At 39.4% G+C, this 24026-nt stretch overlaps 1 protein-coding gene across 1 annotated transcript in view; it reads right to left on the bottom strand.

Annotated features, from left to right (window-relative positions):
- Window positions 1–23023, bottom strand: part of fstl5 (follistatin-like 5) — a gene marked incomplete at its 5' end in the record, with an annotated part of 92012 nt that extends 68989 nt beyond the window's left edge. The window contains 3 exons of the mRNA XM_030785307.1: window positions 3972–4220; window positions 17042–17072; window positions 22877–23023. Of these exons, the coding sequence (XP_030641167.1) occupies window positions 3972–4220; window positions 17042–17072; window positions 22877–23023 (427 nt within the window). The remainder of the gene's footprint in view (window positions 1–3971; window positions 4221–17041; window positions 17073–22876) is intronic.
- Window positions 23024–24026: the final 1003 nt, after the last annotated feature.

Raw genomic sequence — 24026 nt, 5'->3', positions numbered from 1 at the left:
CTTTATTTGCAGACGTCCTCAAAGAATGATAAACAGTTTGAATATTAAGTAACAACTTGCTACATCTGTTAACTCATATTGACAACAACATCAAAACAACAAATCAAGGGAGTGATTCACCTGTTGTTTATAAGCCATTTAACAAATATTTGATGTATGCCTCGGATAGGGACTAATCAGTAGCGTGTATAATTAGCATTTGTTCTCTTCAATCATGTCCTAAATTACTCATTTTCCACAATTTAAGCTTAACAATTAATTCATTTGAAGCGGGGGAAAAAACATTAGTTCAAACATATAACAAACAAAACTGCAGCATCCTAAAAAGGATGTACGCTAATTAAATAGCTGCTTGGATGTGTGTGTGCGTGTGTGTGTGTGTGTGTGTGTGCGCGTGTGCGCGCGCGCGTGTGTATATGTGTGTGCGTGTGTGTGCGCACACAGTGGGGGGGAGTTGTAGTTAGGATTGTATCAGTACTCAGGAGAGTTAGAAAAGAAACACTTCAGATAGGATTAATGTTTAAAAAACTCTGAATACCCAGTTGTGTGAACAGGTGTTCAAAAGCTTCAGCTGGTTCATAAGTTCCTGTGAAGATGATTGCACACAACACAGCGCATGCATGGAGTCTGCTTAACTAGAGCAGAAAGACGAATGGGGAAAAAAAAGAGAAAAAAGCAAAGGAGGAAAGCAGAGCACTCTTAGTTGGCGCATATCAACCAGCTGAAGATCAACAACCTATCCACATTAGGTAAAGCTCTTTGACTGAAGTTTGTTTTGTTTTTTTTAACATTTAAAGCCGCATCTCCGACCACAAGAAATGTCTGAAGAACCCTAACAACAGCAAAAAAACAGAGAGGTAAGTTACCATGTGTACATACTGTATATTTACATACACATATAAGATGTGAAAACAGTCAAGCATTTTCTTTCATGAATGTTTCCAGCCTCTCAAAAAAAGGTTGTTCTGCATTCATTATGTTCTGTTGAGGTACCTGTCAGTATAGCTTTGTCAGACATCAGTCATTCACAGTTTTATCATGTATCAAGTGACAAAGATTGACAGTAATTTTGCTCATTGGTTAAAGTACAAGAATGAAAGACAAATGGAAAAAATGGAGAGGACATATGATCTGTAGCTGTCCACACTGACATGGCTGGATGGGATGAATCACAACCATAATAAATAATAAGTAAGGATTATTAACATGACTAGACTGGGGTACTGTGGGGCAACTGACCACTCTTAACTGAAGCCAAACACAGGCACAATGTGTGGCCCAGCTTTGAGGTCATTTGAAGGTTAGTAGCCAAACAGTGATGCAGCGGTGTAACTGTAATTAGCTGTGTAAGATGTAATGAAAAAGAATATTTTCTGTCAAATGTACTCCACTAAAAGTTAAAAAAAACCCTACCATTGGGACTACTCTATAAACAATAAAACATAGTACACCATAGTACGGTACAGCACAGTACAATACAGTGCAGTAGAGTTCAGTACAATACAGAGAGCATTTATTATCCATAAATTGATGCCACAGGAGTGAGATGTCCTAAAATAACATAAGTGATGGAAAACTCTTCTCTAAGTTCACTTTCTTTAAGTATAATACAGAGCACAATACAGAGAGCATTTATTATCCATGAGTTGATGCCACAGAAGTGAGATGTCCTAAAATAACATAAGTGATGGAAAACTCTTCTCTAAGTTCACTTTCTTTAAGTGAGTTACCTTGTTTTTCCACATTATGTTTTTAAACCTGGTAAGTGAGTCCTCTAATATGAAGAGGCCAGTTACATTTTTTTTTCCAAACACCTTGTTAAACAATTATCACATATCCCATTCAGTCTCCAGTCACTGAATCACTGACACTAATTATTTAATTACCAGAAATGAAGCACAAACAACAGTCACACGCACACTGTTCATATCAGTTTATCTGATTAGAACCGTATTCAGTTCACACATGTGTAGCAAGTTTTGGGGGGAATGTCTGTTTTTTCATGAAATGCTGATGTGTTATTGTGATTGTTTTAATTTAATGCTGTGTAAAATAAATTCAATCTGTTTGTACGCAGGGTACCTACCTCATGCTGTTGGGCACTTATCATGATCATTGTTGGAGGAAATTCTAGATGTTCCTTCATTGGCTTGTTTCCACACCCTATTGACCAAATTACTGCTTTTGAAAATACCATTAGCTTCTAAGTGTGTAATGTAGTTACTGTTAAACTGAGAGCCTCCTGTAGCTCATGGAGGACAGCAACTGACACACAGGTAAGACTCATGCTAAAACTCCATTTATTTTGTACATCTTAAGTGTCCAACTTAAATTGTTCTCTCCTGTTTTTCATACAAAAAGAGCAAATCATGTTTCAATAGTCTTTTGAGAGGGAAAGATCAATAAACAGGGATTAATATTTAGCAATCAATACATATCTATTGTATGTGTACTGTACATCTATTGAATGTTTAGTGATCCACATGAAGGAACTCCTTTATGCACTCCGTTGTTCCATTTTAGGTTTCTAAGTGGTGTAAAAAAAGAGGGAATGGTTTATGCTAGGGTTACAAGTGATGTTTCAAATGGATCAGATGGTTGAAATAGAATTTACAATGAACCTCACTTTACCTGAGGGAGCTAAATGTCCATGAGAAAAAAAAAAGTGAAGCAAGGTCGTGTCTGCGTCTCACCTTTTAGGTCAAATGTTCAAACCAAATTTACCTCATAAAGAAGAAATGCTCAGAAGTTGCTACAGTGGATTGAAGGAATGATTATCAGCTATTTTATCGTCCATGTCTTGACAAGATGCTCTTTTCATCTGCGCAGAGAATCTAGAGAGCAGTTTGAGCGTTCAGACGCTTGGCAGCGTCTGTCTTCAGCTCATTTTTCACAGTCGTCAGCCTTTCCAAAAGTGCGCATGATTTAACAATCACAAGCACAACTTTTCTATTTTGTATGAAAGACATTCCATATCTGTTGTCCTCTTTTCAACTCTCCCATGCTTTTGATGTGTTTTGGCAATTAAGTGAAGACTACTGTTTTGGCTTTCCTATGTCTGTCTGCTTAGAACTTGAAATATAGCATACCCAACAACTGCTTTGATTGATTTTCATACTATTTTTTGGCTGCGGTGTTCCTTTTACTCAATCTTCTCTAGTTGTTTGCTTTTTGTCACATTGAAATGTCACAGAAAGCTGTTGACTGTATTTTTCACACTTGTTTACATTACCGTGAATGTATTTGTCCTAAAAAAAAAAAAAAACTTACTGAAACTTTCCAAAGGTTTTCTTTTTTGGCTTCTTGACAAATGATGTGTCCATAAATTTTAACATTTTACTGAAGATCTTGGATCAGAGTTGGGAGAAACTTCTTGCTAAAGTAACCTCTTTTGTTGTAGTCTTACTTTTTATAGATTGACTTTTTACTGATTGATAAAACGTGTTACTTTACCAAATGTAAATGATATCACAGTTACATTTGTATATTTACAATGTCAGTTTCAACGCTGCTCTTTTTTCTCAAGTTTTAAGAGATGATGTTATGGAGTAATTCTGTCAGGTTTTTATGAAGTAACATGGCATATTTTAACTTACCCAAAATGTCATTACAGGTGGCTTCAGGATTAGTATCAATCTAATGTTGTGCTTAGCATCAATAACAGCACTCGATTAACCTATATATGCACTACTGAAATGTTGAACCTAATGCTGAACTTCACAAACTTGCATCTATGATTAAAGTACTCTCAGCATAGTTCCTCCAGCTGGAAGACTGGATGTAAGCAGATTCTCAAAATTAGCCTGAAGTGAGAGCAAAAGCCATTTAATCGTTACAATTTAAATATACATATAGACTGTGTATATATGTATGTATATAAAAAGCTACATTTCTGTCTCCCACTTCAGTCACCAAACACCTTCCAGCGCCTTAACTGCTATGGCTTTGGTAAACTCAATGGCAGCCCTTACCTTTGTAGAAGCACTCTTCACTATGCATGATGGTGATCTTCTGTCTGGCCTGGCAGGAGGCCCGATGCAGCTCACAGTGGTTCTGGTAAAGTTTGCCGTCAGAACCACACACGGGTTTATAGTGTGGTTTACAGTGCTCCAAACACTCGCATTCACCCTGACCAGTCTCACGGTTAACCACACAGTGCATCCCCAAACCACAGTATTTGTGATCACAAGGCCCTGGGTAACCATTATGGCCAAAAAACCCTGCAAATGAACACAAAGGAAGAGACAATTAGAAAATATTTACCACATTATTAGGATTATGAAAAGAAATTGTGAAAAGTGTGTGTGAGTGATGAGAAATGTACAGGGAATATGTATGAATGATGATATTTATTCGCATTTTATTGGTATTCAAATTGTTTATCTTGTGTGTTTGTTTGTTTGGGGTTTTTTGTTGTTGTTTTTGAAATTAAGTGCGACCGAGCACCCGTAAGCCTGTGTCTTTAGCACACTCTATAAAACTTCAGCTTTTTTTGAGGTTCAAGGAGTTCAAAAACCTAATATCTAAAAATCTCTCAAAGATTTCAAACTAGCCCCAGGGTAAATGCCTCCCCCATCCAATAACCTTTCAGCCTTCTATTTTCTTCCTCTTTTGCTAAGGTGATATGTAGCGGTTTCTAAAGGGTAAGCACTGAGCCTTCAGTGGAAGGTCCATTCGTCTAAGCCCATCATCTGTAAACAGATATGACAGGTGAAGAAGCATATGGGTGCAGAGATCTGTGAAGCGAGGCAAGAGAGAGAGAGAAAGAGAGGAAGAGAGTAAGAGAGGGAGAGAGAGAGAGAAAGAGAGAGAGAGAGAGATGGCCAGAGCACATCTGTAACCGTGGCCTGCTTGTCTACAGATCCTCAATCAGCCAGCTCCACTCCACTGCTCAGGGTTTTAGGAGCCCTCCAGAGGGACAGGGCAGACAGTTTCCACCGCAGCTAAAGAAGTTGGCGATGAAAGCAATGACTCCTTCACCATCCGCTCTATGCTTCTGATATGGAGATAGAGCTTTCACCTCTTAACCATCCCCCATCCTTCTCACTCTTTCAGCCTAAGCCTCACCCCACCCAAAGCTTTTATCACCTGGACACGTCTCTTTTTTTTTTGCAATGCTGGATCTTTTTTTGGATGAAGGTTCCTTCTCTTTATATCAGGTTCAGAGGAGGGATAGAGCTGAAGCTAAACCCATGGAAAAGACTGGAAAAGAAAAGGGTTCGAGGAAGGGTTTGCATCCCATTCACGTGTCAGTGTGAAAAGGTCTGCGCTGACATTTACCCGTGAGGACAGAGGGAGGTGCAGACCGTGTTTCTTAGATGAGACACACACAGAGCGTGGGCCTAGGATTAAATATGCATGACCACAGAGGCAGCAATGACCAAACGCTGATGCTCTCTCTCTCTCTCTCTCCCCTCTCTCTCCCCTCCTTTTTCTGTCTCTCGTTATCAGTGTTAGATGGAATGCTAGTTGCAATTGTCCCATTCCACTTGTTAAATATTGAAAGTTTCACAATGAATTGCTTAGACCAAGCTCTCCCTCCTGTGCACCCCCTTCATAATGTCTAATCTGTCCACACAAAGAATCTCATACTGGAATCCAATCAGTGGACCAAAAGCCATTAACCACCAGTTAGATAAAAATGATTATTTTTCAGGTGCAATTTGAATAGGTCATTGCAACTGACAGGGAGAAAAAAAACACTAGAACCCAACATAGTGTTGACAGGGAGGAAAAAAGACTAAAACCCCACACAGTGTTAAAAGGGAGAAAAAACACTAAAACCCCACACAGTGTTAAAAGGGAGAAAAAACACTAAAACCCCACACAGTGTTAAAAGGGAGAAAAAACACTAAAACCCCACACAGTGTTAAAAGGGAGAAAAAAAACACTAAAACCCCACACAGTGTTAAAAGGGAGAAAAAACACTAAAACCCCACACAGTGTTAAAAGGGAGAAAAAACACTAAAACCCCACACAGTGTTAAAAGGGGGAAAAAACACTAAAACCCCACACAGTGTTAAAAGGGAGAAAAAACACTAAAACCCCACACAGTGTTAAAAGGGAGAAAAAAAACACTAAAACCCCACACAGTGTTAAAAGGGAGAAAAAAAACACTAAAACCCCACACAGTGTTAAAAGGGAGAAAAAACACTAAAACCCCACACAGTGTTAAAAGGGAGAAAAAACACTAAAACCCCACACAGTGTTAAAAGGGAGAAAAAACACTAAAACCCCACACAGTGTTAAAAGGGAGAAAAAACACTAAAACCCCACACAGTGTTAAAAGGGAGAAAAAACACTAAAACCCCACACAGTGTTAAAAGGGGGAAAAAACACTAAAACCCCACACAGTGTTAAAAGGGAGAAAAAAACACTAAAACCCCACACAGTGTTAAAAGGGAGAAAAAAAACACTAAAACCCCACACAGTGTTAAAAGGGAGAAAAAACACTAAAACCCCACACAGTGTTAAAAGGGGGAAAAACACTAAAACCCCACACAGTGTTAAAAGGGAGAAAAAACACTAAAACCCCACACAGTGTTAAAAGGGAGAAAAAAAAACACTAAAACCCCACACAGTGTTAAAAGGGAGAAAAAACACTAAAACCCCACACAGTGTTAAAAGGGAGAAAAAAAACACTAAAACCCCACACAGTGTTAAAAGGGAGAAAAAAAACACTAAAACCCCACACAGTGTTAAAAGGGAGAAAAAACACTAAAACCCCACACAGTGTTAAAAGGGAGAAAAAACACTAAAACCCCACACAGTGTTAAAAGGGAGAAAAAACACTAAAACCCCACACAGTGTTAAAAGGGAGAAAAAACACTAAAACCCCACACAGTGTTGTTTTTAAACGCTGGCTGTGACTGTGCTTGTCCTGTTTTTGTTCTGTATACTTTTCTTTTTTTTTCTTGTTTGTCTGCTTGTTCACCAGAATATTAGACAAAGTCAAATTTTAAAACAACAGCTTCAGCCAATGGCCATTTGTTTATTTGTTTATTTGTTCTACAGAGTAGAAACCAAATGCATTTTTTTCTGTTTAACTCTGTTTACCTGGTTCTAATTCATCTATGTGATAACGATTCTCCTCACATTCAGGCCTCTGTTTTAGGGTGCCACGTTTCCTGTCTTTGTGGCAAAAGAGAATTGACTGGGTCATGAAAGGGCAAGGGAGAGAGTCATTGAAATGCACAACGTGTCTGTGTGGGACAAAATGACACCTAAGACAAATTACTAATTTAGTCCCAATGATTTGTTGTTGATAATTCAGGTTTTTTGTGGAAGATCAAGGAGACAAGAATTCTATATTTCAAACGAACATGTTCGACAAGTTGGGCTTTAATCTGGACCCTAATGTCCTCATCCTATCTGTTTTTCATTAATACAGCAAAATATAAATGAGTGAATTAATGAATGAGAGAGAGGTGAAAAACAGAAATCTAAAAAAGCAAGCAAGCAAACAAGTAAGAAATGAGGGAAAAGAAAAAAGAATATGTCCAAAACTTCACTAACCAAAGAATAGTACAACACGAGGCATAAATTAAGCCATTAATCTTTGTGTGAGATAGAGAAATGTCAGGGAGAGAGATATCAGCCTGGACTGTGAACAGCTGGTCTCAGATGACTGCCTCAGCACATGCAGCCTTATTAAAGCACACCTTACACACACACACACATACATACACTGCAGAGAGAGACAGCAGCTGAATCCACCCCTGGAGATCAAACACACAGGAGTCCATTCATATCACACTCAAGACATGTAAAGACAAGACTTCATCACCTTCAAGTTGAGGCAGAACTAAAACTCATTTACATAACCTTTATAAAGTATTGATAAAGATGTAGCAACAGTACAGCATGTAGGTAGGGATAGATGAATGAATGAGAACATTTAAGTAATATCTGGTGGTTCTTAGCTCCCAACAAAACTGAGTTGCTTGTGAGAGACACTTGAGTTTGGAAAGCTCCAAATTAGCATGTTTACCTGATAAAATCAATGCGCTCATTAAACGTGGCAAAAAATAAATAAATAAAACAAAGTGACAACTCACAAATAACTTGCTGAAGGAGCAGCACCTTAGTGTTAACAGTCAGGAACTTCGCAGTAGTTACAGAAAAGCATCTAAACAATCTGTCATTCATACGGTGCCTTCCGGGTTCGTGAACAAAGTTGAAAAAAAAAAGTCTATGTAAAGTGCCATGGCGCCTCTAAACTGAACACAAAACATTTGAACATTTCCACTTTAGTTGAGTGGTTGAACCCAGCAAATCTTTTGCTATTTAAAGAATGCTCTTCAATATGGGGTTCTGCTGTCATCTTTTGAACACTTTATCCTTTTCTTCTTTATTTCTTTATTTATTTTTTCTTTTTTTTTTCCCAAAGTCTCTACTCAAGGCCCAAGATGCAAGTCCCTGGACCATCTGATGTTTTCTGCAACAACAGAGGCTGATCCTTGGGGATTGCTGGGTAATGTAGTAAACAACAGTAGGCGGCTTTCAGCCTCTCCGTCACTGCCGTATGGTTAAGAAGCCCCTGTAGACACCACCCGCCAGAAACAACAGGAAAACAAATTCAGATAAACACACGCACCAAACAATGCTTCAAAACTCAACATGAAAGGAGAGACGGCGTCTTGCACAAACTCCACCTGTCGTCTGTCTGTCTCTGCCTCTATGGAATGTTCCGGAGACACTGTCATTTGAACATCCAGAACCTCTCTTATTCACCTCAGTCATTCCCCAGAAACAAAGAGTGATATCAGAAAGAGATATCAGTTTTTTTTTTTTTTTGTCCAAAAAAGAAGGTTCTCACTCCAGAGGGCATATTAGTGAACGCCACACTGAGTGGAAATGTATTTATAACCTACCTGTTGTTACGGAAAAAAAAGGCCAAAATAAATAAATAAATAAATAAATGTTAATGGGCTCTGTGGCAGCAGGCTCAATATCATTAAACGTGGCGGCATGCGAGTGCTAAAGCACAGTAATTCACTCTTCAGCATTGGCTAAATTAAAGCCTCCACCGTCAACAGTGTCCCACTCCAAATGATCCCTGATTAGTTCTCACCTCCGCCACGTCACAATAAATCAGTGCTGGCTTTTTTTTTCCTTCCTCTTCTTCTTCTTGCTGCAACACTAATAAATTGGTCCTACAGGACAGTTACTGGTCTGAATAGGACAAAAGAATGAACGGCTCCCAGTAGTACATCAAAGAGAGCAGAAGTCACATATCAAACAGGGTCATATATCCTGTGTTTTTCATCAGGCTAATTAGGATTGGGGTGTCCTGGGGTGTCAAGGCAGAGATCAACAAACAGGGGCCAATGTCATCTGGTCGGCCTTCATAAACCTCTCAGACGTCCCTCATCCGTTCAGAGGCTTTTAATGCCGTCAAAGAGTGGGACCGAGGCCTCAGTGAAAAAGCATAACCCTTTCACTGAATGCACAAATGTGTACCACTGGATTATGTGAGGCAGCTCTCATCCATCCTCTAAAATGTCACTGTCTGGTAGAGCTTCTCATCAACATGCAAGTCAACTCATTGATTGCTTTTGTAAATATTACGAATCTATCCGAAGCCCATATGAAAGTCATGGTCAGTCTCAGGTCATGTAAATGAGTAATGCCACATAAAACCACAAATCACAGTTATAAATGATGGGTAACATTCATTGGAGGGTTTTTACAAAGTGGGAATTAGTTTCCTTTAGCAGAAAACAGAGAGAGAGAGAGAGAGAGAGAGAGAGAGAGAGAGAGAGAGAGAGAGAGAGAAAGGGAGGCCAGTTTTATCTCTTGGGCGCTGCTACAGGCTGACAGGTATATAAGTAAGGTGCGGCAGTGTAGAAAAAGAGAGTGATAGAGTTAGTTGAAACTTTCTTGGCAGAGAGTAGAAGCCAAAACACTAATGTTATCTCTCACTACCTTCTCCAGCACATTCAGAGCCTTATCCTCATGTCTGAGAGAGAAGTTAGCAACAACAAAACCAGAGAAGAACTCTAAGACCTTTCTCACTGGACTCAGGAGTGTTACATCACTACTGACCAAGAACAACAACAACAACAACAACAACAACAACAACAACAAGTAAACAATGTACTGACAGTTTGAGAGACCAAAGGGTTCACAATCTTTTTTTGTTCTCACTGTTCTCACTCAACATTTGTCAGGTGCTAGATCTTACAAACCAAAGGACAGATATAATCCTCATTAAAATGCAGGCTTCATACAGTCCCAGTAAAAAACCCTATTTGTCAGGCACGGCTACACTCGACTAATTGTAAACTCCCAACAGAACTCCCTCTGCTAATTCGTGTAGCATTAAACTGTTTTATTTTGTGGCAGCCAGCCATTGTGTACTTTTGGAGTCCAATCCCATTTAGCTTTGTATTTTCTGTTGGGTCTTTTTCTCGCCTTTTTTTTTTTTTTTTTGGCTGGTTGTTACTGTTTTTGTTTTTGTTTTTTACCTTTTGGCTGCTTTTATCTATATGAAGGTAAGCTGACAACTTTCCCAATTAGTTTTTCAACTTAGTTTTATTCCGGGCTGAGAAAGAGGGACACTGCGGGAATATAATGTCTGTAAGGAAAACAATGATAGTAACATGTTGCAAAATGGTGTCTCATTATGGTTCCGTTTTCAAAATTCATCATGTTTGGCTGGACAGTGCGTTTGGACAGCTTTAAATATCAGGATCAAGATGCCCAGAGCCAGGTTGGCGCGAGCCAGATAGATCAACAGTGAAACAGAGTTGGCAGTTGTTTGGGCCATCGTCTCTGGCCCACTCCATTGATCATGCTAAGTCTGAGGGGGAGTACAATGAGAAATGCTCCCATTAACAGAAACTGAGAGACCTTTGAGAAACAAGAGCTCTCCATGCAGCTCATGGAACAGCTGCATCTCCAAATCCCTGAGAGACAAAGAGAGAGAGAGAGCGAGAGAGAGAGTGAGAAAGAGACCAAGAGATAGAGAAAGGCAGGAAGTGCAGATAAAAGATATAATAAAAGTAACGAGCCAATTGTGTCATTCATTATTCAAGGAGAGGAGGGGATAATCAAAAGGAAAAGGGAAGAGCTAAGTGTTTGGATAGCGCATTGCATTTCTTCACCAGCCAAAAGACAAGCCCCTGCCCCATTAAGATTAAATGAACCAAGGGAGACTAATGCCCAAAATGCTCAACCGATTTATTTATTTATTTAGATTCTTCACCATCTATCCTAGCAGTTAGAGACTATCCCCACAGAGTAAGATCCTGATAGAACAGGAGTGTCGGTTATATTGTAATAGCAAAATATGTTTGCCTTTGTGTGTGTGCGTGTGCGTGTGCGTGCGTGTGTGTGTGTTTACCACTGTAGATAGGAAAGCCCTGGGGAACGGTGGAACAGACACTTCACTTGCTGAGCCAGTTTATTAGCATTACGCTAAAAGCAGGACCTGTGTTCTTTGTTAAATGCTGAATCTGTGTCTATACCATTACCTTTATGCTAATGTATTCCTAAAGGAATTAGCATTGCTCTTAAGTTTGTGCTGAGGCTTAGAAACTTCTTAGGGCAAACAAAATTGCAATTTCCCTACTTAAGTGAGTGACAGGATATTTGTAGAGTTTTGGCATTAAATCAATATTCTCCCTTATGACTACTGTAGATCCAAGTGCATATCTTTTTTTGCTGAATTTAGCTAGCCCCTCCTGTTCATGGGGTTTTCATCTCATGAATATTCACAGCATGCAAATATTGACTTTTCTTACTGTGTCGAGAGCTTTCTCTGGAGTGAAATTAGAGGTTTGAATATTCAAAGGTCTATTTGTGATGCAGCATGGCCCTGAGTCTCTGTCAACCAACCTCTGTTACACAAAAACAGCTGGTGTCAGTCACGATCTTTGGCTTTTCAACAAGTAGTGGGGGTATTCTTGGACTGTCTGTGGTCAAGAAACATGCTGTGCTCTACAGAGAGATTTTGTGCATTTAGTCTGAAATCTTGTTTTTGTCTGAGATTCTATGTTACCCACAGTGAGGTGTTAGTTGTCTGAGATTCTGTGTTACCCACAGTGAGGTGTTAGTTGTCTGAGATTCTATGTTACCCACAGTGAGGTGTTAGTTGTCTGAGATTCCGTGTGACCCACAGTGAGGTGTTAGTTGTCTGAGATTCCGTGTTACCCACAGTGAGGTGTTAGTTGTCTGAGATTCCGTGTTACCCACAGTGAGGTGTTAGTTGTCTGAGATTCCGTGTTACCCACAGTGAGGTGTTAGTTGTCTGAGATTCCGTGTGACCCACAGTGAGGTGTTAGTTGTCTGAGATTCTGTGTTACCCACAGTGAGGTGATAGTTGTCTGAGATTCTGTGTTACCCACAGTGAGGTGTTAGTTGTCTGAGATTCCGTGTGACCCACAGTGAGGTGTTAGTGATGCTATAACCAGGAGTAACATCCACACCACTTTCTGCGTGGATGTTACAGACCACTTTCTGCCTGGATGTTACAGAGAATTTTCTGCCTGGATGTTACAGACTACTTTTTGTCTGGATGTTACAGACCACTTTCTGTCTGGACGTCACAGACGATTTTCTGCATGGATATTACAGACCACTTTCTGCCTGGATGTTACAGACAATTTTCTGCCTGGATGTTACAGACTACTTTCTGCCTGGACGTTACAGACAATTTCTGCCTGAATGTTACTGACCACTTTCTGTAATATCCAGACTGACATTCAGACAACTATCATTTGCTCCCAAAAGGTCTCCGAAGACATGTTTTGCCTGTTTTCCTGTTTCTTCGCATTTTTATTACACACTCTCTCTCTCTCTCTCTCTCTCTCTCTCCCTTTCTCTCTCTCTCAGCTATATTTTTACCTCTCCAATCACTACCCATTTCTTTCTCTGTGCATATTTTAGCCCGCTCTACAAATACAGAGCTCAAGTAGTTAAAAAAAGAAAAAAGCACATCAAGCAGAATTCTACTTCATATAACTTAATGAAGGCTGTAGAAAGCAAGCATACATTACCTCGGTGTAGGACAGTGGGAGTGGTTATCGTGATTAAAACAGCAGGGGAATCATCCAGCAAATAAATCTGTCGGCGAAAATTACGCTGGCACAGCTGCGTACTCCACTCATATTGTAAAGGATGCCACGCGCAGTTATTAATAAAAGAATCCCATGGGGGTGGCATGTGATTTTGGGATTAATGTACAATTTAGAGCTATACGTCTATAATGTTGAATTATTAAGATTTGGCTTTGCTGCCAAGGGGCCCGTCAGTGCATACAAATTAATGAATTAGATCACGATGACAAAAGTTGAGAGCGCGTGATGATAAAACTAGACATATTTCGGCAGCTATATCAGCATATATGAAATTGGATTTGCTTTGGAAAGCTGAAAACGTGAAAAGCCTAGTGGAAGTATCTGATTTGTTTTTGTTGTTGTTTTTATTGTTGTTGTTGTTGTTTTAAAAAGAATTAGTAAAACAATTGATAGAGCTCCACGACCATTAACCTTGTTGCCAAATAGCGTTCTAAAGCTTCAGAAAAAGAAAATAATAACACTGTCCACAGCACAGCATGGGAATTATGTAAAGGTGACAGGGGTAGTAGCTATACCCCCAGAATACATGGCAACCATATTTTAATATTACACAGATAAGCTATCTTCTCTCCCTGAGATGTGATTTTTAACATTAGCAGTGAGATATTTTGTGCCCAGCCGCATAGTACGAGCTGTTGATGTGCCAGAGACCTCATTTAGAATTCCAATTACAATGCATTCTGCATCTTATCTCCTCTCCCTCCCTCTCTCTCTCTCACACACACACAGACACACACACACACACACACACACATATTCTGACACCGAATTCTATTTTGCTTTATATACTGCCAAATTTCATTTATTCACTCACATTTTTATTTAAATGTCTGCCTGTCCAGTATCTAAATGTAAACAAAAAAGGGCATTCATCTCATCATACATCTAATATTGTGTTTCAGTAATGTAAAAAAAAAGACCATATGTGTTAACAAATATTGCAATAATCAAGAGTTAAAAAGTAAAAGAAATTTCTTTCCCTGGGTTCCTCTTGAGATAAACATAGACCGTTACAGAATCAAGCCATATCTTAAATAGTTTCCATTAAGGTAATAGACTTAATTAAGTCTGAATTTAATGCACTTTGATACTGAATAATTAAATATCCATTTGAAAAAAAAATCTGGGGAGGTATTAAGTGCAGTTACAAGTAAGGTGTCTAATCATTAATTAAGTCCATGCCTGTTTAATGCAGGGAAATAATTAAAAGCAAATACTTTTGATAAAAAATTGAACTCTTCCAGAAAGTCGAAACAAGCTAAGAATACCAACAAAGCAGCACCGGGTGAAGTTCCAACACTGTCCATGAGACTCAAATATTTGATAACTGTTTTTTTGTTTGTTTGTTTGGTTGGTTGGTTTCTTTACTTGTTTGCTTGTTTGTGTCTTTTCTCTGTCATGTAAGCTGCTTATTTGTGATTTTGCTGACAAGTGGCTAAAATCCAGTATCCTCTCAAGCAAAGAGCGAGACAACAGAGAGCGAGAGAGCAAAAGAGATGAGAGAAAGAGTGTGTTAAAAATGAATGTCTGTGGACAGTTTAGCCTGCCTTTTTATGACCATGTTCCTTTCACAATTACAGCTTTGACCTTCTGCTGGAGGGGGGAGTGGGAAAAAAAAAGAAAGAAAAAGGCACATCTTTAATTACTGGTAGATTCTAATACTGGTTGGCACAGTGTGCAATAGTGCAGGCACCACTGCTCCGTTATTAGCTCGTGATAGTGTCCTGGGTGTCTCCCGACACTGAGGTGATAAAGACGCAGCTGATGACTGGAATACACATCACCTGTTAGGAGAGAACTGAGGCTTCTGCCCGACAGCTGGGCCAAGTATGACCAGTCCTGTGTCACTGGCCTTACAGGTGGTTCTTAGGCTTACATGGAACTTACAGAGTACAGAGAACTAATGTGTGTCACCTTTTACAAAACGACTACATAGATTTTAAGAATCGCCTTAGCAGAATGAAGGAGGTATCAGGATTTGGAAGAGATGGAAAAGGCCATTAAGGGAATAAAGAAAAACTGTACTGGGCGAAGTGTTGGGTGTTGTGTAGTTTTGTGGGGCGTGAAATTAATTTTATGCTCAACTGAAACTACAGCAACACTTAACAAAAGAATGCTTAAACCAAAAGCATAATTATTATGAGTGTTTGTTATTGTTGTTGTTTTTGTTGTTGTTGTTTTTAGGATGATATATCTCAAAGCATTTTTTATGCCTTCATTTGACAGTGTGTGAGATATTTCAACATCTGTATGAAAATTAGACTGTACTGTATTAGATCGTATGGTTTGATTATTTTCTACTTCATATTAGTAGCCATATGACACTATAAGCTGTATCAGTGAAAGACAGATTTCTCCCTTCGCAAACAACAAAGACTTCCAACATACATTTTCAATGGTATGATTTTTTTTCCCCACATTTCAAAGGAAAGTTCTTGTAGAAATCAGGCAAGTGTAATTATAATAAGTGGGCTGACTCATTTTGCCATAGGATTCATCATGGTGGTTATAGTGACCGCCCTTCCCTGTAAAAAAAAAAAAAAAAAAAACCCACCCACAGAGAGTAGAAATGTACACTCATTACCAGCCTTCCCTGGCCACTCTGCCTTTTGTTACCTGCTTAAACATTCACTGAGGCAACGGAGAGTCACCATAAGCATTGAGTGACAGCTTCTCCCTCTCTGTCCCCCTCCCCTCTCTCTCTCTCTCTCTAATACAAAGCTAGTCATTTCCCCCACAATGCATCTGAGCTTATGCATTCCATCAGTGACCATCTCCCACAAGGCTTTTCTATGCCATGTTTAGTCTCCAGGGCTCCTCAGACCAGAATGGGAGGATGAGAGAAAGAAAAAAAGCCACTCACATAAGTGTCTTCTCTGGAGCTGGATTCATTTGATTTATTAATAAATACGCGGGGGACGAACATGCCATCACCTTCTGGTAAATACCATATGTCCTGAGTTTTGAAACATCTGGTATTGATAGCTTTCTCTCTTTCTTTCTCTATTTCTCCTGTTCTCCCTCCTCTCTCTTCTACTGCTTTGTCCTTAACTGTCAGTATATTTGGTCAGTGTGAATGAATGAGGCTGTTTTTGTCTGTCTGCATGTGTTCTCTCTGTGGATCTCAGGTCGATAGCCCAGTTTCCACTCATATTGCCCACAGCTTGTTGATGTAGAGGAATATTTGAGACATACCATTGTAACACACACACACACACACACACAGAAAGGCAGATGATAACAGCTCTGAGACGCACCAGAGCACAACAGACCCTATAAGTACACATGTTCCATTTTCCCTCCTATTCTCTGACAATTAAAAGTGACAAGACAATCAATAATACAATACTAACAGTCCGTATTAACAAATCACTAGCTACCTCGAATAAAGAAGAATGAGGAGTGAACCTCATTTTCAAGTGGGTAAAACAATTGCATGGCATTGCCAGACATCTTCCTTACAGATAAAAACCTTCAAAGGCAGTATCTGTGTTCTATACTTTACTATCCAAAAACAAACAAAACCATCCTGTGAACACACATGTCCAGCACAGATGTAACAACTGAAATGTGTTAAAATGTACTTGACATTTTTGTAATTTACAAATTAAAAATGTAAGTTACAAATAAAAATAAGCAGCAAAGCAAAATAACTCATTGCAGTTTTGCATAAAGGACAGTTAATAAAAAAGTAACACATATATATTGTTACTTTGTAATAATGGTTTCATATCAGCAATGTTTTATATATGTAATGTATAAGAGGGATGTAATGGCATTCATGCAGTCGTGACTGGGATATCGCTGCCTGTCGTGACACGAACTTACAGATATGAATTGAGGATAGGGATATGAGTGAGTGTGTGTGTGTGTGTGTGTGTGTGTGTGTGAGTGTTGCAGTGAGAGACAGTTACAAAGGGAAGGGGGAGAGAAAGAGACAGAAAACAGACGGTACATACCCTTAATCCGCAGGCTCTCCGGGATCCCGTCCTGCTGGAACAAGAACAGAGAGAAAGGGACCTCATGAAATACCACACACACACACACACACACAACACTGGTACCTGCCGCATGTCAATGTACTGTCTCCACACTGCAGATAGAGGCACACTGGACATCAGCCCATCTCCCTCTCACACCATACACAAACGCACACACAAATCCCTTGGTCATGGTCAAAAGACTGCTGTATTTTTACAGAATACCATCCTCTGGCATCTCCAGCAGTCACACTGTTACATATTTGTAAACCTAAACAAAACATTGCCAATGTATGAAATTCTTCTTTCTCAAATACAAGGTATATATTAACAACCGTATCCTCATCATTCGTTCAGTGTTTCACTGGCCCTAACCATGCCATGCTTGCTTTTTATATTTGTTATTACTGCTGTTCTCAGTAGTAGCAATACTAGTAAGAGTAATATTACTACTGTTGGCAGTATAGGAATAAGTGTGCATAAGTATCACCCTGTGCAGAATCTATTACTGTAAATCACTTGAGAGGATATCCAGTATTACATTTATGAGCCACATTCAGTAATTGTTGTTATTATCCCGTTAAGCACAGTGACTGTAAGTGAGACAGTAAGTAACCATAAAAAAAAGGAGGTGATATTCAGTATTATGTCTGACTGGGAGCGAACCCAAACTCATCTGTTTGAAGCCAATGAGACGGCCTGACAGGACCGTACAGGGAGAGGGCTTCTCACGGCATCTCTGTCTTTAAAGGTTAAAGGAAACGCCGTGGCTCCATTCCATCCCTCCGTCTTTTTGGCAGAAGACAAATGGCAATTGCAAATGTTACATGCCATTAGGCTTTTAAAGGGGGTGTTTCAGAGGGCAGCCGTACCAAATTATTTACCTCTGGGTGATGAGTATTTCATGTGCGTCGACGAACAACGGCCATTGCTGGAGAAATAAAAAGCCCAATTATTTCTGCTGGTACTCTCCATTAAGATTCTTTGGCTTCTGATCATGAATAGACAAGACATGGGGCATAAATATTTGATTCTTGCATCGCCCGGATCCTTCTCTTGTACCGTCCTCAGAGACTTTACCCAGAGGAAGATTCATACTTTTGATTCAATTTTTTGCTTGTAGGCTGGTATAACAGAGTTTATACATAATGCAAGCAATCCTTAGTCGATACTAAAGTATTTCTACTAACGCCTAACAGAGCTGATAGAGAGTCATTCATCAAGTGTCAGATGCAGTATACAGATGTGTGTGTGTGTGTGTGTGTGTGTGTGTGTGTGTGTTAACTTTTCCCATATGCTTGTGTGTATGTCATTTGTATGGAGTTATGCAGACTATTTGACTTATGAGGACACACAAGTGTTTTTAAAGATGAGCGAACAAGTGAAGGTTGTTATGTGAAAGATTCAGATGAATTAACATTATTGTGATTTTCTTTTTTCTTTTTTTTTTACATTTTGTGTCCCTTTAGTGGAAATATTGACATGGTACAGTGTTCAGACAACATCAGTCCATATCTGCCTGCAGTGTAACAGTGAGAAATGAGATTATGTCAAGACAGCAGGCTTCCTCCCAAAACAGAGTTTATTCTATTCAAAACAAGTTTGATTTATGGAACAGTGCTGAGGTGCTAAATCACCCATAGTGCAGTTTTGTTGTTTCTTTAGGTGATTTCCGGGGGATTTTGCTGTCTTTCTTTTATCTTTATTTTTTAAAAGAGAGTGTGTGTGTGTGTGTGTGTGTGTGTGTGTGTGTGTGTGTGTCTGTGCGTTTTGGGAAGAGTTCACTCAGGGGAGCTCATAGTACCCAGTTGCTCTGTGGTTTCCCATCTGCTTGAGTAAAAACAAGCTGGCCTCCAGCCGGCCTTTCTTTCAGCCTTATCTCTCAGACACATCCCCATGCACCAGCCCTGTTTCACTAAAGCTGCCCTCCCAACCTTACTGTATAGTACACTCTCTCTCTCTCTCTCTCTCTCTCTCTCTATGAGCTTATCTAGCTTTAATCTAGCTTTGCCACGTGGACACAGCAAAGCATAGTGCCTGTTGCATGGTCCAATCCTCTCTCTCCCTGTGTCCCTACTGTTCTTATCGATAAGGCCGCAGTGAGCATTAAAAATGCATCTTGACATAAAAGTGGGGCTTAATTGCTTTTTTAAATGGACTACATGTTGATCTTTTATCATCTGAGTGATTCAGTCTAATCCAGATTGATTGGTTTTTGCTGATGTGATGCGTTGTTTCATTTTACTCCTGGCTTTACACATATCTGAAATCAAATTATGAGCTCAAGGTAAATGTCTATATATATATACACCTCAGAATTCATTAAACTCTCATGGTTATGTGTTTTACCTTTTCTCAACTTTTCTCTGTCCCTCCTTGGCCTTGTCTGTCACTCAGCAGACCTTCGTGTTGTGAGTGGTTAAAAAAAGGATGGGGTGGGGCTGGGCGGCATATAAAAGACAGGTGATTGGCTCGGGCAGAGAGGGACAAAGCTGCATATTGTAAGCTGAATTAGTCCCTGTGATTGAAGCTGTCGGCGCACATGGAAAGCTAATGGGGTCATGGGCTTATCTCTGCTTTCGTGCCATGAAACAGGCAAAGACCCAATGACAAAACACAAGTTCCCTGCACCAGACCAGCAATCCCAATCAGCCTCCAGGTCTGAAGTGAAAACAGACTGCCAGGGGACTCCGACTGAAGGCCAAGAGTAAGAGCTTAAAGGGTGTCTGTAGAACTGTCTAATGTTACAAGCAAACAATAAACTTCCTGATGAAAACACCTCAAGCCTTCAGATACACTTATTTAAAACAGAAGCCACTCAACACAGGATATCTCATGGATGTAAAGCACAAACTGTCCTTTTGTCTTATTCTAGTGACCTACGTTCAGATTTCACCCAAACTGTTTACATTTTCGGGCTTGACTAGAGATGTGTGAGTTGTGTAGAATGTGGTAGTCGACTGATGTTTGGACCATTAAAACCAAACGACCCCTCAAGCTTATCACACTCAACAGATACAATTAATTTGTCCTTAAGGATAAGTGTATCACAAATAAAAATAAAAGCCACAATTCACATTTCCTCAGGACAAGTGTACCACAAACAAAAACGCTATAACTCACATTTCCTAAGGACAAGTGTACCACAAACAAAAACGCTATAATTTACTTTTCCTCAGCACTTCACTAGGACTTTATTTCTTCCACACTACACTAAGATCTCATAACCTTTACATTAAGGTTCTTTTCTCTTTCTGTTCCTCACTTCTTATTATTACTATGACACTAGAGATTCCATAAAAATCCTTCTGCTGATGTGGAGAAACACTGAGAAGGTCCCCTTATGCTCACTGCAAATATGTACTTCACATGAGCAACAAGGACAAAGATTTCCTTCATTTTTTTTTTTTTTGTCAAAAGTGTTCTTTCAAAATGAGTCCTACAGTATTGTAATAGATAGATAGACAGGTAGATAGATAGACAGACAGAAAAGGATAAAGATATAGATATAGATATAGATATAGATATAGATATAGATATATAACATTGGTGCTGGAAGTCCATAAAAGTCGAAATTACAAAAATATTACTGACTGAATACAGAAAAGCTAAAATATTGCCAGTGACTGAAGGAATATATGTGGAGACTGACAATTTTCAGTGACTTTTTTAACACGTCTTTTCACTGTTGTGATTATCACAAACAGAGACGAGGCCAGAAGCTTTAGACAGCTGTGCTCTCCTCTTATCAAATATGAATGCCTCTTTAAAGTCCATCGCCAGCCAAAATACAATACATTGCCAACAGTGATAGCTGTGGACTGCAGTCAATAGCAAGGTTAACTACCATTCAACTGCAGCTGACAGAACAATTAATCTTTTATTGCAGTGATCCACCAATTGTCCTCCAGTGTGTCAGATATGTGGAAAATCTCTGTGGAAATTAAAATAGAAAAACAACCAGAGACTTAAGGTAGTGTCATTATTGAACAGTGAAAATCATTGAAAATCATTTAATTAACATAGAAACATCCACTTCATTTAATTAATAATTCACACTTTTTTTTAAATTAACTATTAATATTACATTTCTGAGGTACTCCGCTGGAAGTGTCTAAAGCATTCATAATTACTTTTGTGGCAGCTTAGATGATTAACATTCACTTCAGAGTACTTTTAATTAATATTTATTTATTTATTTTAATTTCAGGAAAATAGAGTTAATACCAAGCAGTGAAGTGACTTCTGAGTGACTCAAACCATCATCATTTTGAAAAAAACTACTCATCGTTTTTAAAACACTACACCTCAAAAGGTTTCAGAATCAGATCAGCAATTTGATTTCAGTAGAAAAGTCTATGAACTAATAGCCTGACACAATCTGACTAGACTTATTTTTCTAACCTTAACAACAGCTGGGCTAATAGAACTAAACCTCTAACAAACAAGCAGCTGAAGCACTGTGATACTGGATTCAGAATGCTAGACCTTCTTTAGGGGTTCAATCCATTATGCCCTTTGGGGAAGAAAATGAACCAGATTTCCCCACTATAATGTTGTTTCTACACGGAAACGTTTTGTTTACACACTTCCTTGCGAAGTATGACCCTTACAAGTTTGGACCCACAACAGGTTTGGACAAACAACTATACCAGATATTGAGACCAAGTTTGCATTAAGAATTGAACAACTATGACCAAACTTTTCATCATACTTTTCACAAAATAGTGTTGCACACAGAAGTTGTGATTGAAGACACAGATGAATTTCTTTCTTTCTTTTTTTTTTTTTAGAAAAACTTTTTTGTTTTGTCTTGGTCATTCATTTTGCAGGCTGCCTGCAGTGGTTGTCAGCTCTGAACAGTGTGTCGTAAGTCAAACACACTGCAGCTCTGTTTATGCCATCTGTCCTGTGCCAAATGGTCTTATAATCAACACTGATCCTCAGGCCTAAATTGAAATTTTTGTTCACTCGCCAGAGAGATTAATAAGCCCACAGAAATGAAACTGCCCTTGACAAATATATGAAAACTTCTTTTAGGGGATTCCTTTGTACTACTATGTGTGTTTTATCCAGTTTCTCTCTCTCTCTTTCTCTCTCTCTCTCTCTCTCTCTGCACCTCTTACTTTATTCCAAGGTTGAAAAGTCTCTGTGCCGCTACAAAGGCACTCATGAGTTTATCTCCCTCATTGGCTATCCCTTTAGCTTGGTTGGTACAGACATGAAGTGTTGAAAATGCTTCCAGAGTCAGTTCTCTAGCACTAACAAAAGGCCTCTCACTCCAGGTTCACCCAACCCAGTCAGGTTTTACATTGATCTGTTATATAATGCTGTCCTCACCTTCCTGAGGAACAGAGAGGGAGAGAGGAGAAGAAGGGGAAGGGAGGGAGCCTCATTAGAGCCATGCCACACTCTGAGTGATACGGGAAAAAAGAGAGAGAGAGAGAGATGTTTCCAGTATCTGATTTTGCGTGTTCACAAAGCATCCCCTACTGCACAGGGCAGTCAATAAATGTTCAGTTACACCATAACACTGAGTCATTTCGTTCTGATAACAGAGCAGTAGGAGTCCAAAGGCCCCAGTACACAGTCTTGCCACACATCCAATACTTTTAGCATAAGTTATAATGCGGATTTGATGTCTAATCAACAGGCAAATTGGGATGTAATAAATCACATTCAACCACAGGAGACCCAATGCAACCAAGATGCTCGATACACCGCTGATCTCCAATGGCAATTAGCTCATAATTGGCTCAGCCGAAGCTTCTTCTCTATAAGAAAGTATAATGAAACGGGAGGAGAGATCAATACCTTGTGACGGAATCTGACAAGAGGTCGATAGGGCATCTGGGCTGGCCCCTCCCGACTCGACCTGGATTCCACCTCCAGCCACGCCCCCCAGAGCAGGACCACCGCCCACCACCATCTGGATCCTCTCATTGGTCCTCTCCTGTCAGAAAACAAAAGAAAACACAAACACAAACAAAGAAAAGACAAAGCTGTGAGTTTGTGACCAAGTAAATTCCTCGCATCTGCAGACATGCAGGGAGCTCGATACTCGTCTAGCCAAGATGATACATCAGAGAAAGGCTAATTAGAGCAGACAATGGGAACTGCCAATCTGTAGTGGGTTTAAACTAATGCCATCAATAAGACGCTCGCACTCCAGGACCAGATTTAATCTACTCCCGATCAATTATGAAGAGAATAGTCATGGTGAGGAAATAAATATAAAGCTGGACAACGAGTCAATATATTAAGATAATTACTGTGATGAGTTAGCATTTGCTTGATTGCTGTTACTGCACTAGTCATTCAGCTATCAGCATTATGTCTTAATGAAGGGTTTTGATAAAGGTTACAGTTCAGGCCTGAAAAACAAAACTTGGAAATACCTAACCAACTTACAAATGTGAGTGCAGAAAGTGTTGGATGGGTAATAGACATTAAATGATTGTTACTCCATTGGGTTTTGCTGTTGGAACTTGGTGATTGCGATCTATATATTATGAGTGTGATGAGGAGGTGCAAAGAACAGAAAAAAGTGCAACAGTGTTGATTCTTCAAAACCTAAAAATTAAAGCTTAGAAATTTATCAGAGCCCCACAAGTTCTGGCATTGAACATGAATACTACTGAATGCCATTTACAATGCCAAAAATCTCTGCAAACATCAACTGTTGCCTTAAGAAAGTAGGGGAACTGTTGACAGACTCATTGTCAGATATTATGCAAGTTTATAACTCAAGATTGTCTTACACAGGGTAGTACAATACTCCTTAAGCTCGTACATGAAGAAAAAACGCAACCTAAATGACAAGAACATACAACAACATGCACCCACGCTTATGTAAGCCACAAGTATTTTAACAGATGTTAATGATATTATAACACAAACTGGAACTGCCATACAGAAATCTCCTCTAGAGATGTAGGATGAGGTCCACGACCATCATCTACAG

Source organism: Chanos chanos, chromosome 1 (genome assembly GCF_902362185.1).
Source record: "Chanos chanos chromosome 1, fChaCha1.1, whole genome shotgun sequence".
NCBI classification, from domain to species: domain Eukaryota; kingdom Metazoa; phylum Chordata; class Actinopteri; order Gonorynchiformes; family Chanidae; genus Chanos; species Chanos chanos.
Note: the sequence above shows the minus strand (reverse complement) of the source record. Positions and strands in the feature narration are given on the sequence as shown.